At 40.7% G+C, this 15,767-nt stretch overlaps 1 protein-coding gene across 1 annotated transcript in view; it reads right to left on the reverse strand.

Annotated features, from left to right (window-relative positions):
• The window catches only part of COL6A6 (collagen type VI alpha 6 chain), a 103,025-nt gene that overhangs the window by 23,874 nt on the left and 63,384 nt on the right, over positions 1-15,767 (reverse strand). The window contains exons 26-32 of the mRNA XM_036267470.1: positions 14,086-14,121; positions 13,354-13,416; positions 8,499-8,561; positions 7,085-7,120; positions 6,942-6,978; positions 4,830-4,841; positions 262-755 (exon numbers count right to left, since the gene is read on the reverse strand). Of these exons, the coding sequence (XP_036123363.1) occupies positions 262-755; positions 4,830-4,841; positions 6,942-6,978; positions 7,085-7,120; positions 8,499-8,561; positions 13,354-13,416; positions 14,086-14,121 (741 nt within the window). The remainder of the gene's footprint in view (positions 1-261; positions 756-4,829; positions 4,842-6,941; positions 6,979-7,084; positions 7,121-8,498; positions 8,562-13,353; positions 13,417-14,085; positions 14,122-15,767) is intronic.

Raw genomic sequence — 15,767 nt, forward strand, 5'->3', positions numbered from 1 at the left:
CTGCCATTGCTACTTCTTAGCTGTGTGACTCTGGGCACACAGGTTAACTTCTCTAGACTGTTTTCTCATGATATAATGGGAATAACAACTACACCTGTGTCATACACAGTACATTTTAGAACTAAACAAGATAATGCATATAAAGGGTTTAGCATGTTCCTGGTAACAGTACTAAATAGTGTAATTCTATCTTATACAGGCTTCTGAATATAGTATCCCGCCCCCCAAATAAAAGGTCAACAAAAGGCTAAACCCTCTTACCGTAAATGCACGCTTGATGGCGGGCACGTTGCTGAAAGCGATCACGACCGGAATGATGTCAAGGGCACTGAATTCCATGGTGGCCGTGGCAATGGAGTGGGCATCAGCAGATTGCCCGCTGCTGAAAAATGTGGCGATTCTTCTTGTGTGAGCCCCTGGAAGGGTGCGCTTGAAGACGTTCCTGGAAATAAACCTCATGGCTCTGCCGATCTCCCTGCCATCCGAGGACCTCGTGTAAGGAATGGCTTCGATTTCCCTGAGGAGTCTGTTCTTACTGTAGGCGTCTGAGAAGCGGATGAGGTGCCTGGCGTGGGAGCTGTAGGAGACCACAGCAATGCGCGCTCCCATGGGGCAGCTGTTCTCCCGGACCTGGATGCTGCTCAGCACGGAGGACATCACCTGCTTCATCTGCTTAAATTCCTGCTCTGTCACATCCTGAGACTGGTCTATGGCGAACACCAACTGGGTTGGATGCACGGGGCACTTGGGTTTTCCTAAGAGGCGAGAACATGGCCCAGATCATGTAGCATTAAAAAAAAAGACACATACAAGACAAAGTAATTTTAAATGTTAACTATTCAAATGTTTAAACATTAAATAAATAGTAATAATTTAAACATTTAAAATGTTAAATATTTAAATCTTGAATATTTCAAAATGCTACTCTAAAAATCTGAATTTGCTCTTTTAATAAAGCACAAGGGAAAGTCTATTTGAGTTTTAATGACATTTGCAAGTGGATTACCAAATTCCTTCCAAATGATAAAGAGCTCATGGATATGCCCTTCCTTTTTACCCACAGAGCCTGGATCAACGGCATCATGTGTATTGCTGGAATTTCACTCAGTTAAATAAACTAAAAAGTATTTTTTTTTTTTTTGTTACCTAATGAGGAAATGCAATCGGACAAAAAGGAATGGGTGTGATAGCTCTGCTGATAATTTCAGAAAGTTCAGAAGAGAACTGACATACACTATGCAGAACAGACTATGAGATGCAGACAGCAGGCACTACAGGGAAGTGGGTAGAGCCCTGGCGCAACTACTTACTGGCCATGTGACCTGGTCCAAGGACTTACCCTCTCTATGCTTCAGTTTGCTCATCTGTGAAATGTCAGTCCTACTATTACCCATTGCACAGGTCTGTGTTGAGGATTAAATGAATCAACACAGGTAAAACACTTAGGATAACAGTGCCTGGCACCTAGTAGGTGCTCAATTAATGTTAGCCATTACTATTACAATTGTTATTACAGACTTTTTCACTGAGAGAGAGAACTCCATCATGCAAAAGACAAACTTTAACTGATTTTTCTATGTAACAGCTAAAATGCAAGTTTAATCAATAAATGTCTTCCTACTTAGAGAAACTTGGAATTATAATTATTAAATTCACATGAAGCATTGCCTTTGGATTTACTCAATGATCCCAATTCATTCATTTTAATCCCAGTTCCCTGTACTTGTCACAGTTGGCAATTTCTACTTGTCTGATGATGTGATTAATGTTTGCCTCTCCTACTAATTTAGGAAGTGTGGAGACGGGGATTGTGTCTCTTTTGATCTGCCAAGTTATTAGCCCCTGCCATATATCAGGGATCTAATAAATGTTAACCGAATAAAAAAAGAACCAAAGAACAGTTCTTTGCAACAGTTACAGAAAGAAGAACAACACTTTAATAACGGGGCGGATGCCTGGAAATCTCAATGATGTGCTTCTCCTGGAGGGATGTCTCCTTTCCTTCAAATGCCAGCAAGTCCGATGCAGAGACAATCAACACATGCGGCCCACAGTTCTTCATGCAGAGCTCAGGAATTCAGACCTGCTGGGTCAAGCCCAGGCTGGCTAAGGAGGGAGTCTCTCTGCCATGTCCAGCTGGGTCTCACCCCCATTAGTGCCAGATTATTATCTCTTTCTGCTCCCCAACTTCATGATCTTGACAAGCAAAAGGACCAGCAAATATAAACATTCATCCCAAATTAAACTGCATCTCAATAGAGACAGGACAGAATGTAGTAGCTTCTGAGTCTCCCATTCAACAGATACTTATTGGGCTTAGCAGATTTTTAACAATTAAGGTCATGTCCATTTTACAGTTAAAAAAAAAAATGAGTAGAATTATGACCAAACACAAAAGTGGTTCCACCAGCTCTGTGTTTGGGCTGTTCCTTCCATATGGGAAAGACCACAACATGGCCTCAGACGTCACTGACATAAAGAGATAAAAGATTCACAGCGCTCGCTGAAGACATAAACAAATTAGAGTTTCTCAGAAAAACACCAAATGGCTAATTCAACTTGCCAAATGTATCCTCTGAAATTCAGTAAGCTACCAGGAACCCGCAGACCCTGGAGAATGCTGGGCTGGATTGTGGTGGCATTGAGGATGCCCTCCTCAAGGCATGGGTGGCCATATCGAGACCCGCGTGGCTCTGTGGCCACGCACTGTATACCGAGGATTGCTGCTTGGCACTGAGCAGGTGATGATGAGGAGAGAGGTGGCAAACCAAAGCAAGGTCATGCAACTAACACATAACATTGATGACCCTTGTCCAGACCACCATCATCTTTGCCTGAAATACCACAAAAGCCTAACTAGTCTGCTGGCTTTGACACGTATCCCATAGTGGCCCAAATAAGATTCAAAAAATTGTTCATCAGCTCATGCTCCTCCCTTCATACTTTCAATAAACTCATTAATACGCTTCCATCACAATTCAAATACAATCCAGCTGCCTTGTTGTAACCTATGAAGCTCAGCTTGACCTGGCCTTGGCTTCCCTCGTTCTTTCAAATGCCAATGTCCCCTCCCTCATGTGTCTCAGTCCTGAGGGGCTTCCCTCAGTTCCTAGACAAAGCCTCGGTCTATCTTGGCTCATGGCCTTTGCACTCGCACTCCTCTCTGCCTGGCTCTTCCAGAGCCGGCGTGTTTGGATTCTTCAGTCCAGACTTCAATGCCACTGCCTCAAAGAGGAGCACGCCATCTGTAAGGGTTTCTCCCCTCCCCTAACATTATTCTGTGACACAGCATCCTCTTCCTTTTTTTTTAAGTAATATTTTTTCTGTATTGATTTGAGAGAGAGAGGAAGGGAGAGGGAGGGAGAGAAACATCAATGAGAGAGAACATCAACTGGCCGCCTCCTACACACCCTCACTAGGGATCGGGCCCACAACCTGGGCATGTGCCCTGACCGGGAATCAAACCGGCGACATCTTGGTGCGTGCGTCGACCCAACCACGGAGCCACACTGGCCAGGCGAGCATCCTCTTCTTTACCTTTTTCACAACAACTGCAGGGATCTGTAATTTGTTCTATTTATTATCTGGATCCCATACTGGAATGGAAACTTCTAAAGACAGGAATCACCTTCATCTTATTCACCCTGTGTCCCTACTCCTGGACAGACTGGCACAGAACAGGTTTTCAATAAATATTTGCTAAATGAGTGAACAAGCAATCAGAGGGCATGAATTGGTGGATTTACATAAAAGGTATAAGGGTGTGAAGGTGTAAGGGGATGATGGGTTTACACAAAAGTATGTAACAGGCATTTGTAAAAGACAAAAATCAGCATTGAAAGATAATCAGCGAACTTAGTAATTACCATCAGGCATGAACTCCATGGATCTGAGCATTGTCTGAACTGCACATTTGGCTTACTTGCTGTCTGATCACCTCTACCTTTTTTTTAAATCCTCACCCAAGGACATTTTTTGCATTTATCTTCAGATAAAGCGGGAGGGAGAGAAACATCGATGTGAGAGAGACACATCGACTGGTCGCCACCCACACGACCCCAACCAGGGCCGGGGACAAACTGCCCTTAGCAGGAACCGAACCCGGGACTCTCTGGCCCATGGGCCAATGCTCTAACTGCTGAGCCAAACTGGCCAGGGCGATCACCTCTACTTTTATTTTTTTATTTTTTTTTATCCTCACCCAAGGATATTTTCCCATTTTTTGTTCAGGTAGAGTGGGAGGGAGAGAGAGGAACAGAGAGAGAGAGAGAAACATCGATGTGAAGGGACACATCGAGTGGCTGCCACCCGCACGACCAACCAGGGCCGGGGACAAACTGCAACCGAGGTACGCGCCCTTAGCGGGAACTGAACCCGGGTCTCTCAGGACCGCAGGCCGACGCTCTAACCGCTGAGCCAAACCGGCCAGGGCACCTCTACTTTTATTTTCTACATTTTCCCCTCTGCAACTTAATTCCTATCCTCTAAACTATAGAGACAGCGTGAAAAATAGAGAGAGAGAAAAAAAATCAAGGGGGGTATTGTTACAAAAAAACCACAAAAAACCCTAACAATAAGATAAATGAATGTTAGTCATTAAAATATTAATAATAATAAAAAAAAATTCAAACCAGTTAGCTGAGAAATTGTGAGACTCAGCTAAAACAGTGATTTATTGGAGGCAGGTCTGTGCTACCAGTATGAGGCAGCCAAGACAGCCCAGGTAAAATTTATATCATTCGGCCGGCAACACAGTATTCTAACTCACCTTTTCTGATGTATGACATTTGGGGCTTCATTATAATACGCTGTAAATAAAGATTACTCACCGTGTCCGCCAGCTAGGAAGAAGAACAAAGAAGATTAGGTTATCATCTGGTAGGGGAACAGAATTCCGTACTGTGTAGGAAAATCAGGGCAGCTGAGATTCTACACTGTATGCTTTTTGTAGGTGCCTCAAAATCAAAGCAACAGATAGGGTTTGGAGAAAACGCAGATGCATCCCAGCGTCTTGGTACCAGCACTGCTCCTTCCACAGGGAATGGGAATGGAGAGCTGGGACAATAGACAGGCGCAAATCAGCAGCCTGCCACCAGCTGTCAGAGGAAAAGAACTTTTGCCTGGGAGGGAACATTACTTTGCAGAGAAGCACATGGAATTTGGAAAGTTAAAAGGTACTATCCTCTCTTTGCTCTAAATTTTCCCCATGTGGACTTCTACAGCTATCAATTACACACACACACACACACACACACACACGTATGTATAAGCATCAGAGAGAGATTTACTCTGAAGAAAATGAAACAAGTTTTAGGTCCGCACTGTCCAATATGGAAGCCATTAGCCACATCTGATTTTGAAATTGAATTAATTAAAATGAAAGGAAATAAACAATTCAGCTTTCCAAGTACGCAGAGTCACCTGACCAGTGGCTACCATATTGGACAGTGCATCGGAACGTCTCCTTTGTTGCAGAAATTGTCCTGGACGGCACTGCCTTTGATCTCACGTGGCCATGTGCTCACAGGAACACACGCTCCTATAATATGCAGAAATCATTGGTTGTGATTTTCTTTCTTGTTCCAAAGAACACTTTTTTTTTTATCCTCACCCGAGGACATTTTTCCATTTTTTGTTCAGATAGAGTGGGAGGGAGAGAGAGGAAGAGAGAGAGAGAGAGAAACATCGATGCGAAAGGAACACATCGAGTGGCTGCCACTCGCACGACCGACCAGGGCCAGGGACAAACTGCAACCGAGGTACGCGCCCTTAGCGGGAACCGAACCCGGGTCTCTCAGGACCGCAGGCCGACGCTCTAACCACTGAGCTAAACCGGCCAGGGCGCAAAGAACACTTTTTGACATAGTTGTGTATCCACTTTCAGATTTGTAATTTTGTATTGAGCCCCTCAAATTTTAAAAGATGAGGCCTTATTATACTTGGGTCCACCCTCGAGTCACTACAGTTCACATGGCTCCCATGTCAGAAAGCCTACTGTGCTAACTTAGCCCCAACACAGCCAGTCTTCATGACCTCCTATATATCTGCACTGATTCCCATCATAGATGGTTCCATTCTGCTACACAAAGGAAGAGTCAAGATCAAAGTGTTTAAGTCTGTGTCTCTGAGACCAATTTCAGTAGTGATACAGAAATGAGTTCCAATTTGTCTCTTTTTCTTCCCTCCAAATGCCTTGAGGGTAATTTTGACTCTTCCTGTCAGTGATAGTGTTTATTTGGAAAGTCAATGAGCATTTGTAAATGAACATTAAATAGTCAACACTCTCCTGACCTTGTACGTGGAATTCCTTTGATGGCAGTAACACCTACTTTGACAGAACAAGCTGTCATAGGGTCTTAAAACAAATTAAAAAGAGTAAGCACTTGCCAAATCAAAATGCCCTTTTGCTTTAAAAACCTTGAAAGGAAAAATTTTTGGCAGAATGAGTAATTTTACAAGTAAATCAGTCAGTCCAACTAAAAGTAATTATGGACATCTTTCCAGATATTTCCAATCTAGAAAACAAAATCTGGATGCTCAACCACCAGGACACCCTATTATCACAGCTAGCTCTTTCACAGCAGGTGACTTCAATCTTGTCAGTTAGGGTCAGGTGTTAATAATCATTTTAAAGAGTTCACTGTGATTTTCCACTGATTGATTTCAGCATCAAGAGAGTTTTGACCTCATATCTCAATTTCCCCTAGAAGCACTAGATATATTATTCCTTAGTGCATGGCACAGGTTTCATTAGACATGCTGGCAGCAAGACAGGGAGTTAGTTAATAGTTACCAGTCTATGCTGACTCCAAATATGTATAGTGACATCTCTAATTTTAAGAAATTGGCTGGTAAATTGTCTCAATTTTGAGTGCAGAAATTGCTACTTTTCTTCTATGAATGCTGACAACTTGGGTGATCATTTTAAGCCGGGTACTTACGACTGTGGTCCCGCACATACTGAATGAGCTCACATACCTACAGTTAAAAAATAAAACAGAAAGAATTAACCAACAAACTGCCAGATCCTGAAGTTTAAACATAAAATAAACAGAATACTCCATTAGAGTCAGGAGATACATACGGAAAATGAAGCCAATCCTTTGGCCCCTTTCACACCCTAGGGAAACAAACAAACAAAATGTGGTTTCACGGCTCCAGACACACACATCAGTAGCCAGAATGTGCACCAACATTACCCCAAGAAAGTGAAAACTTTTTTTTTTTTTTTTTATCCTCACCCGAGGACATTTTTTTTTTTTTTTTGATATTTTGTTCAGATAGAGTGGGAGGGAGAGAGAGAGAGAGAGAGAGAAACATCGACGTGAAAGGGACACATCGAGTGGCTGCCACCCACACAACCCAACCAGGGCCGGGGACAAACTGCAACCGAGGTACATGCCCTTAGCGGGGACCGAACCCGGGTCTCACAAGACCGCAGGCCGATGCTCTAACCACTGAGCCAAACCGGCTAGGGCGAAAGTGAAAACTTTTAAAAAGCTTTTATCCTTATTAGGTTAGAGGGGAAAAAAGAATACACGTAGACAGCCACCACCTAATGAACAATAACATTCTACGGGGAAGCCACCACCTAATGAACAATAACATTCTACGGGGAATACCCTAGAAGTAGCAAGTTTGATGAACACAAACGTTCAAAGGCCACTTTCCTCCAGCCCCATGTCTGGATAAGGGTTGTCCAGAATCTAAGAATGGAGCTGACCCCTTGACCCTGGCATGAAAAGCCTTGGAGCAGGCCTACGGCTTAGAACTAGATAAGGCTGACCCATTCGTGTGGCTGCCCCTCCTGAAGACCGAAGTTGAGAGGTCCTTAATTCCATGTTTGCCTTGGCCACTGAGCAGCAGCTGAGCGGAACCTTAATCTGTTCCCATCACTGGGACAGACTCAATCTGAACATCTGGAAAGTTAATCCCAATTATCTTCCAAAAATGAATACACATACATATGTATGTATATCTGTCTGGGTGAGGATAGAAAGAACAAAGTGGAATTGGTTTGAATTTCATGTGTCCAATTCCATCTTTGGAACAGGAAGAGTCTGGCTAAGAGAGACACTCAGAGAAAAATGCAATGGAGCCCACCCAAATTCCTGAAGAAAGGACGTTCCATGTGAATGCAACTTTGATCATTTATTCACTATTTATTAATTTCCTCTTACCTTCCTTCACTTGCTGATCATTTATTGAATGTGAGAAGAGAACAAGGATTGGACAGATAAATAAAATTTACTGATAATTGAAAAATCTCATTTTGGTCTCAATACTATTCATTTCCTCCCTCAATCCCCCCACCTCCCAAGAAATAGCAACTGATATTTAATCGGCATTTTTTACTTTCTCTTTCTGAGCACATAAAGGTGGAAAATAGTTGCCAAGTTGCAGAGACAGAAAGCATGTACATTTGGATAATGAAGACCTCATGCATTGACTTTTAATTTGGAAAAGGATCTGGTGTGATTTATGGCTTTTCAACTTACCTTGCGTCCAGGAGGTCCCAGCTCCCCAGGGGATCCTGGTTCTCCTGGAAGCCCAGTGGATACCTTAAAGCAGAATTTATTTATTTAAAAATTATATTTATACATATATTTGTGTTTGTGGGTTTGGGCACTTTGAGTTTCAAAGGCAATACACTTTCATTTTAGAAAATTAAGAAATGTACAAAAAGCACATGGAAGGAAATAAAATCCCTCAGCAAGACTTTCTCCCCCAAATAATGCTTGCTAACATTTTGGTGTCTTTTCTTCTAGTCTTTTATTTATTCTCTTGGTATTAATGTATATGTCCTTTTCTTAATATATTTTTATACTTTTTCCCTGTTGCTTTTTAAACTAAATATTTATCTTTGGACATTTTCATGTTACTAAATATTCTTTTGCAAAATAACTTTTACTGGCTGCATATTATTCTAATACCTGGATATACCATGATTTATTTAATCAGTCCCTTACTATTGGCACTTGTTTGCTGTTGTGGTAATAAGTAATGCTTCTATAAAGTTACACATGCAATTCTGATTTTTTTTTTTTTTTGAAAGATTGCTAGCATTGAAATTGATGGATTAAAGAAGAAATTTTTATCTGAATGAATTTTTATCTAATATATTCAGTATCTAAAATGAGAAACAAATGAACAAAACCCCCAGAAAAACAAAAAATTTAAATTTAAAAGTCCTTGAAGCAACAACAAGAAAACATCGAACAGTTGACTGGAAAGACTTACAATGAAATGGGGAACGGCAGCAGTAATAAAAACAACAGTTGTTGACATTTACTGTATGCCAGGAATTTTTCCATGTTCATTCAACAATATAATTTATCATAAGAAAAGTAAGAATTTAGTTTAAAAATTAGAACAGTATTCCTTTGTTCATTCAAAATGCCACAGGATTAATAAACTTTATAGGAATGAAAAATGAAGTTGTTTAAAATCAACTTAATTTGTAAAAGCATTGTCCATGCAACAGCAAATAATTATTGATGTCCTTTGGGTATTCTAATGGTATTCACAGTATGCTGGGTTGTGTGTGGGGGGAAAAATCACTTACTAATCACCTTTTATTTAGAAGATATAGATTAACCTCCCAGGAGAAAATGGTATATTGAGCATATGCATTTAATTTTGAGTCCTCCTAATGACTTACTACAACAATAGTAAGTGGATTTTTTTAAAGGCAATAAAACAAAAAAAGAAAAAAACCCTGACAAGCATAGGGAGAATGAGAAAGGAGATAATAGCCATAAAACTGTGGAGGCTGGAAAGCAGATGTTTAAGTATTAAGCAACTTAGCAGATCTGAAAAAGCTGAATCCTAAGCCAGCAGCAGGGAAAGCCAAGAATTCATGTGTTTTATAACATTCCCAAAAGGCTCAGGAATTGCCAGCACCAGGTACTTGTAGAAGTAGAGACAAAGGGGAGAGGCTAAATGAGGATCAGTGAAAATCACCTTAGGAATCCACCAATCTCTTTCCCATTCTATACACCTGGGTGAATGTCCTTTCTTTCACCCCAACACCAGACAGAAATTAAACTGAGATGTCAACACTAGGAATCTCCAGGAAGAGTTGAAGGCCAGTGGTTCTACCCTGAGAACAGAGAGATCAAATGGAGATATGTGAGATAGATGTGAGACCCCTGAGCTCTCCTTTTCCACGTGGTTCCTAGAAAGCTGGCAGTCAGACCTTCATCCTCAGGCAGGCAACAGGATCTTCTCAGAAGAATCGGACTAGACAGAGAAGAAAGACCTAAAATGATGGTATCAGAGGTTTGCTAAGAACTCAGACAGATCACTCTTCAGTGAAACTTGTGGATGACTAGCCCCAAGTCCTTGAGGCTGCCAATCAGCCTCTTTGACCTCAATTCTTAAATAGGAAGAGATACTCCATTCTCCAGACATGTGAGAAATATACAGAAGAACAGAAAAAAAAACTAAACTGCAGGAAACAAACTATTTGGGCAAAGAAGACTTTAAAAATACTAATTTATATCCTCAAGAGAGGTAAGAGAGCCTGGCTGGTGTGGCTCAGTGGTTGAGCATTGACTAATGCATGTACCAAGAGGTTGCCAGTTCAATTCCTGGTCAGAGCACATGCCCAAGTTGTGGGATTAATCCCCAGTGAGGGGCATGCAGGAGGTAGCCAATTGTTGTTCTTGTTCATCAATGTCTCTATCTTTTTCTCCTTCTCCCTTTCTCTCTCTCTAAAATCAATAAAGAAGAGTGGATAAAAAAAGTGGTGGTACATATACACAATGGAACACTATGCAGCTGTAAGAAAGAGAGATCTCTTATCCTTTGAGACAATATGGAGGGACCTGGAGAGTATTATGCTAAGCGAAATAAGCCAATCAGAGGAAGAAAAATACCACATGATCTCACTTATCTGTGGAACATAATGAAGAAAATAAGCTAATGACCAAAACAAACCCAGTGACATAGAAAGGATTATGGTTGAGACTGACAAACCTCAGAGAAGGGGAGCAGGGTGGGGGGAGAAGAGGGATGAAATAAACTAAAGAACTTATATGCATGTATGCATAACCAATGGACATAGACAACAATGCTGTTAGGAGGGGGGGAGCTCGGGAGGAGGGTGTCTGGGGGGAAGGAGAAACATCTGTAACAAAAGTAAATTAATAAAAATTGGGAAAAAAATAAAATCAATAAAGAAAAAAAAGAGAGGTAAGACATTTCAGCCACGAAACAAGAACAGAATAGCATAAAAAAGGAATATCCAGAGATATGAGAAGAACACTGTAAGATAAAGTCAAAGAAATTTCCCAGAAAGTAGAGCAAAAAGACAATCTGAAAAATAAGAGGCCAAGAGATAGGGGCTGAGGCATTGCCCTTGTTTTCCTAACAAATCTTGTGAAATTACTTGATTCTCTCACCAGTCATTCTCAGCTGGAGAGAATTTTGAAGCACTCCCACCCTCCCTGGCAGGGGCCATGTTTCAATGTCTGGAGACATTTCCAGCTCCCATAAGGAGGAGGGAGACAGTGGTGGTTCTTGCTGGCACCTAGAGGATAGAGGCCAGGATATTGCCAAATATACTACCGTGCACAGGACAGCCCCTCGCAACAAAGAGTTCTACAGCCCAAAATGTCACTACTGCATTTAGGAAACCCTACCTCAAAGTATGTGCATGTGTAAAGTTAACACAAAATGTAAATACATACCAACACGCACGAATGCACAAAATAAGACAGGTTAAAAATCATGGAAAATTAAAAATAAAGTTCTCCCCTTGGGGAGAAAAGCCAAGGTAAAGATTTAGAAAACCTAAACTAGATATGTAAGCATTCCAAGAGAACTCAAGAGGCATTCAACATTTAAGGCAAAGCGTTACCAAAATCTTCCAATAGAAACATCAACTCTTTGAGAGGGAAAACCTGGAAGTTGTCAGCATCTAAACTTCAACTTCAAAGTCAGCAGTGCTCACAATGCAGATGAAAAAGCAGTTTGGCAGATGAAATAAGCAAGTTACAAACAGTGATAAATTGCCCAACGTGGGAAAAGAAGAAAATCAGGGAACCCAAGGCCAAGAGAAAAAGTTTACATATTCCTCCACTAGTTTGTTATTTTTAAAAATGATTAATGTACCATTGGGTGGAGGGAGTCCAATCAGCTACCGAACCTGTTTGCAATGTTTGAGGGTAGATGACTTCATTAACAAGCCGAGGGAAAGAGGATCCAGAGATAGCACTTCAATGCAGATGACATCTAGATTAATTTGAAATTTTTTTCCAATTATATTTCTAATTATATAGGTCTTCATTTTTTATAAAGAGCACAATGTTAAAGGATAGTCATCCAAAAATGTATGAGGACGAGAATTATAGCTGGGGAGCAGTTCTCTCGGGAGAAGCAGGATGGAGGAAAAGAGCAGTTTCTTTATTTTGCACCTCTAAAACTCACATAAATAATCCCTCAAGTTCTTGCTATACTTTGTCAAAAAAAAAAAAAAATTCCCAGAATAAAATGAACCCTGATGAAAAAAACTAGAAAAGCATGTCAAGTCTCAAGGTCTGTCAGATTTTATGTTTTTCTTCTCCTGCTTGGCATGGTGTAAAGATCAGCTTACCTGAGCTGTGCAGTTCTGAACAAAAGAGGCAAAGAATGCATCTGGAGACAACAGTCATAAGCTCTTCTTTTGTTAAAAACAACTATCTCATACTAAGTTAAGGTACATGAAGAGTCAGCAAATGCGAAACTCCATTCTCGAGCCACTGGGACCCAAGGAGGCTGGTGGCTACGAGATGTACTGGAGACTCCTGTTCAGTCTGAATGATCCAGGGCATTAGGTAATATCTCAACCCCTCCATGGAATAATAAAGATACATTTCAGTTACATGACAAACAAAAACTTTCTCGCAAAGCTCAAGAGATACCCTCTTGAGCTCAATAAAGAGGGTCAGCAGTTTGACAAAACCTTCATAATGAAGACGAGATGCCATCGGGCATTGGGATGTACTAAACCTACCAGGGAGCTGTGATTAAACTGACCGTACTTTGGCAGTGCAAAACATTTCGGACCACTAGAATCCCTTAAACAAACAAACAAACAAACAAACAAACAAAGCACAACCCCAAACCTTATTTCCAGCATTCAGGATGGTACCTTGGCAGCCAGAAGAAGTGAACGGGCTCACCAAAAGCAAACCATCATCGCCTTCTTGCTAGCATGGAGAAATGAGCACTATTCCTTTCCCCACGTTTGCCTCAACAAAATACCTGCATTTTACACATCTTTGGGAACAAGCGACCACTTAAATTATTGGAAAAACATCGAAGAGGGCTTCCCAAAGTATCGAGGTTGTAAGCGTGGAAGAAACTTACCGTCTGGCCTCTAGCTCCCTTGGGTCCGGTTTCTCCTGGACTGCCGGGGTCCCCAGGCTCACCCTGAATAAGTTCAGAAAAATAAAATTAATAGTTATTAAAATCAAAGAGATAACTCAGCGTGTCTTGAAACTAATTCCAACATGACATTTTTATAGACATTTTTGTCTTTAGCAGTCTTCTTTGGGGCATCCCCCCATTTTTATGCGCAGCACACGTGCTCACTGTTACTTCCGTCTCTCCAGTCGGAACCCAGCCTCTTTGGAGACATGCACTGTGTCCCTTATCTTGTCCCTGATCCTATCCCAGGGACCTGGCACTTTCTGAGCTCAGTCAATGTGGAAGCCTTACGGTAGAGGGCAGCATGGCTAACTTATTATCCGAAGGTGATTTATAAACACATTGGGAAAATTGGGCCAGGTGAGATCAGGAAATTGTGCTAATCCTTACATTTTACTTTCCTTTGAACAAAGAAGAAAACAGATATGACAGAGGAGGAGGAACACATGTGCGGAGGAAAATAAGTAAGGATAATGTCTTCCTTTACCTATGAACTAAAAAACTAAAAATTATTTTAATATATTTTTTAAAATGCCTGCTGTCTTCCCTTCTCCCCCCCCCCCATAAAGATTTTTTAATTCATTGATAATGAATGGTCCTATTCTCCCATGGTGCATTTCATCACTCAGAAGTGTTTCTGATTGATCCTCGTTAGTATGAAGCACACAGTACCTTAGGTCCGCTTTCTCCAGGGAATCCTTCTTGTCCCTATAATTGACCATACGGAAAATTAATATATGCACATATCATCAAGGTAGGTTTATATTGACTTTAATTTTACCCGCTCCCTTATTTTGTTTTAGTGCCTCTGAACCAAGGAAGGACTAAAATGATTGAAAAAACTGTAGAGCACTATTTGAGAAACTGACTTCAATTCTAGTTGGACCTATTTACTGGTTTCACCATAATATCATGGCAACCTAAGGTGAGTGGATAGATGTACTGCAGAGGAATGATAAACCCGCTCTCCTTCTACTGTCAGCGTATCATAGGAAAGCTGCTTCTTTGGCCACGTGTCTCGGAAACAGTCTTCTTAAAATGGATTTCAATGGAGAAGATTGTCAAGCCTCGAGTCTAAACTCGATCTTTCATTTTCTGGTTCTCTCCTTACCTTACTTTAGCCACAGACGTTAGCCAAGTATGAGAATCCCCATTTTATTCAAAGTAAAGTTTACTTTCTGATTATTAAATATAGTATCTCCTCAAACTTATAAAATACAAAAGACTAGAAAGACGAAAAGTCACCCAATTGTCATTATCCAGAATCCCATTACCCATTATAAATACTTGATTTCCTTCCTTCCTTCCTTTGTTTTTTTTGTTTTTTTTTTGGTTAATCCTCACCTGAGGATATTTTTCCATTGATTTTTTAGAGACTGGGGGAGAGAGGGGAAGAGTGGGAGAGTGGTAGGGAGGAAGAGAGAGAGAGAAACATCAATGTGAGAGAGACACATCTATTGGTTGCCTCCTGCAGGACCCTGACCAGGGCTAGGAATTGAACCTGTAACCCACGTATGTGCCCTTGACCGGATTCAAACCCAAGATCCTTTGGTCCACAGGCCGACGCTCTAACCACTGAGAAAAACCAGTCAGGACAGTTCTATTTTCTTTTAGCTTTTTAAGATGCATTTGAGCACAATGAGGATAACTGTTTTTTTTTCCTGATTATATTCTGACTTTTTAACTTGATATGTCACATAATGATGTCTTTACATAATTATAAACTTCCTATACATTCATTATAAAAAGTGGCTAATATTCCAATGCTGTAGGCTACTTAATATTTCCTGTCTATGAGATGTTTAGGTTGTTTTCAATTATTCTCTACTGTAAAGAACATGTCACTAGAAATCACTCATTCAATGGTTTTTTTTCCCTCCAAAGAAATTTTAGTCTTTTTTTTGTTTGTTTATTCTCCTTGACTGCCTCCTGTATAATTCCCACTGGGCTTTCATTTGGAATTACTCTGATTCTTTATAATGTTTTAGACTTTTCAACATGAACTTGGTATCTCTATTTACTGAAGTTTCTGTTTCATATCTAAGTCTTTGTCACCGGTCTCAAACATTTTACACATAGGATATTCTTAACTTTATTGTTTTGGTGGATGTTATTATGATTTCTAAGTGGTTACTATAAATATATATAAATCATTGGATAAACTTTTCTAGCTTTCTTCCAGACACTTAATACTCAGTGACAATATAAAACCATCTTGCTGAGTAGTTTAAAAGTTTTTGAGTTACTACTTGGCCCAGTGCACTTGTACAGGCCCTGTAAAACCTCTTGCTACTGGCGAAAATAAACAGAAAAAGACGAGGGCACGGTTTGGAATTCCTCCCTCAGGCCTTGAG

The sequence above is a fragment of the Molossus molossus genome, unplaced genomic scaffold (genome assembly GCF_014108415.1).
Source record: "Molossus molossus isolate mMolMol1 unplaced genomic scaffold, mMolMol1.p scaffold_m16_p_18, whole genome shotgun sequence".
Lineage (NCBI taxonomy): Eukaryota > Metazoa > Chordata > Mammalia > Chiroptera > Molossidae > Molossus > Molossus molossus.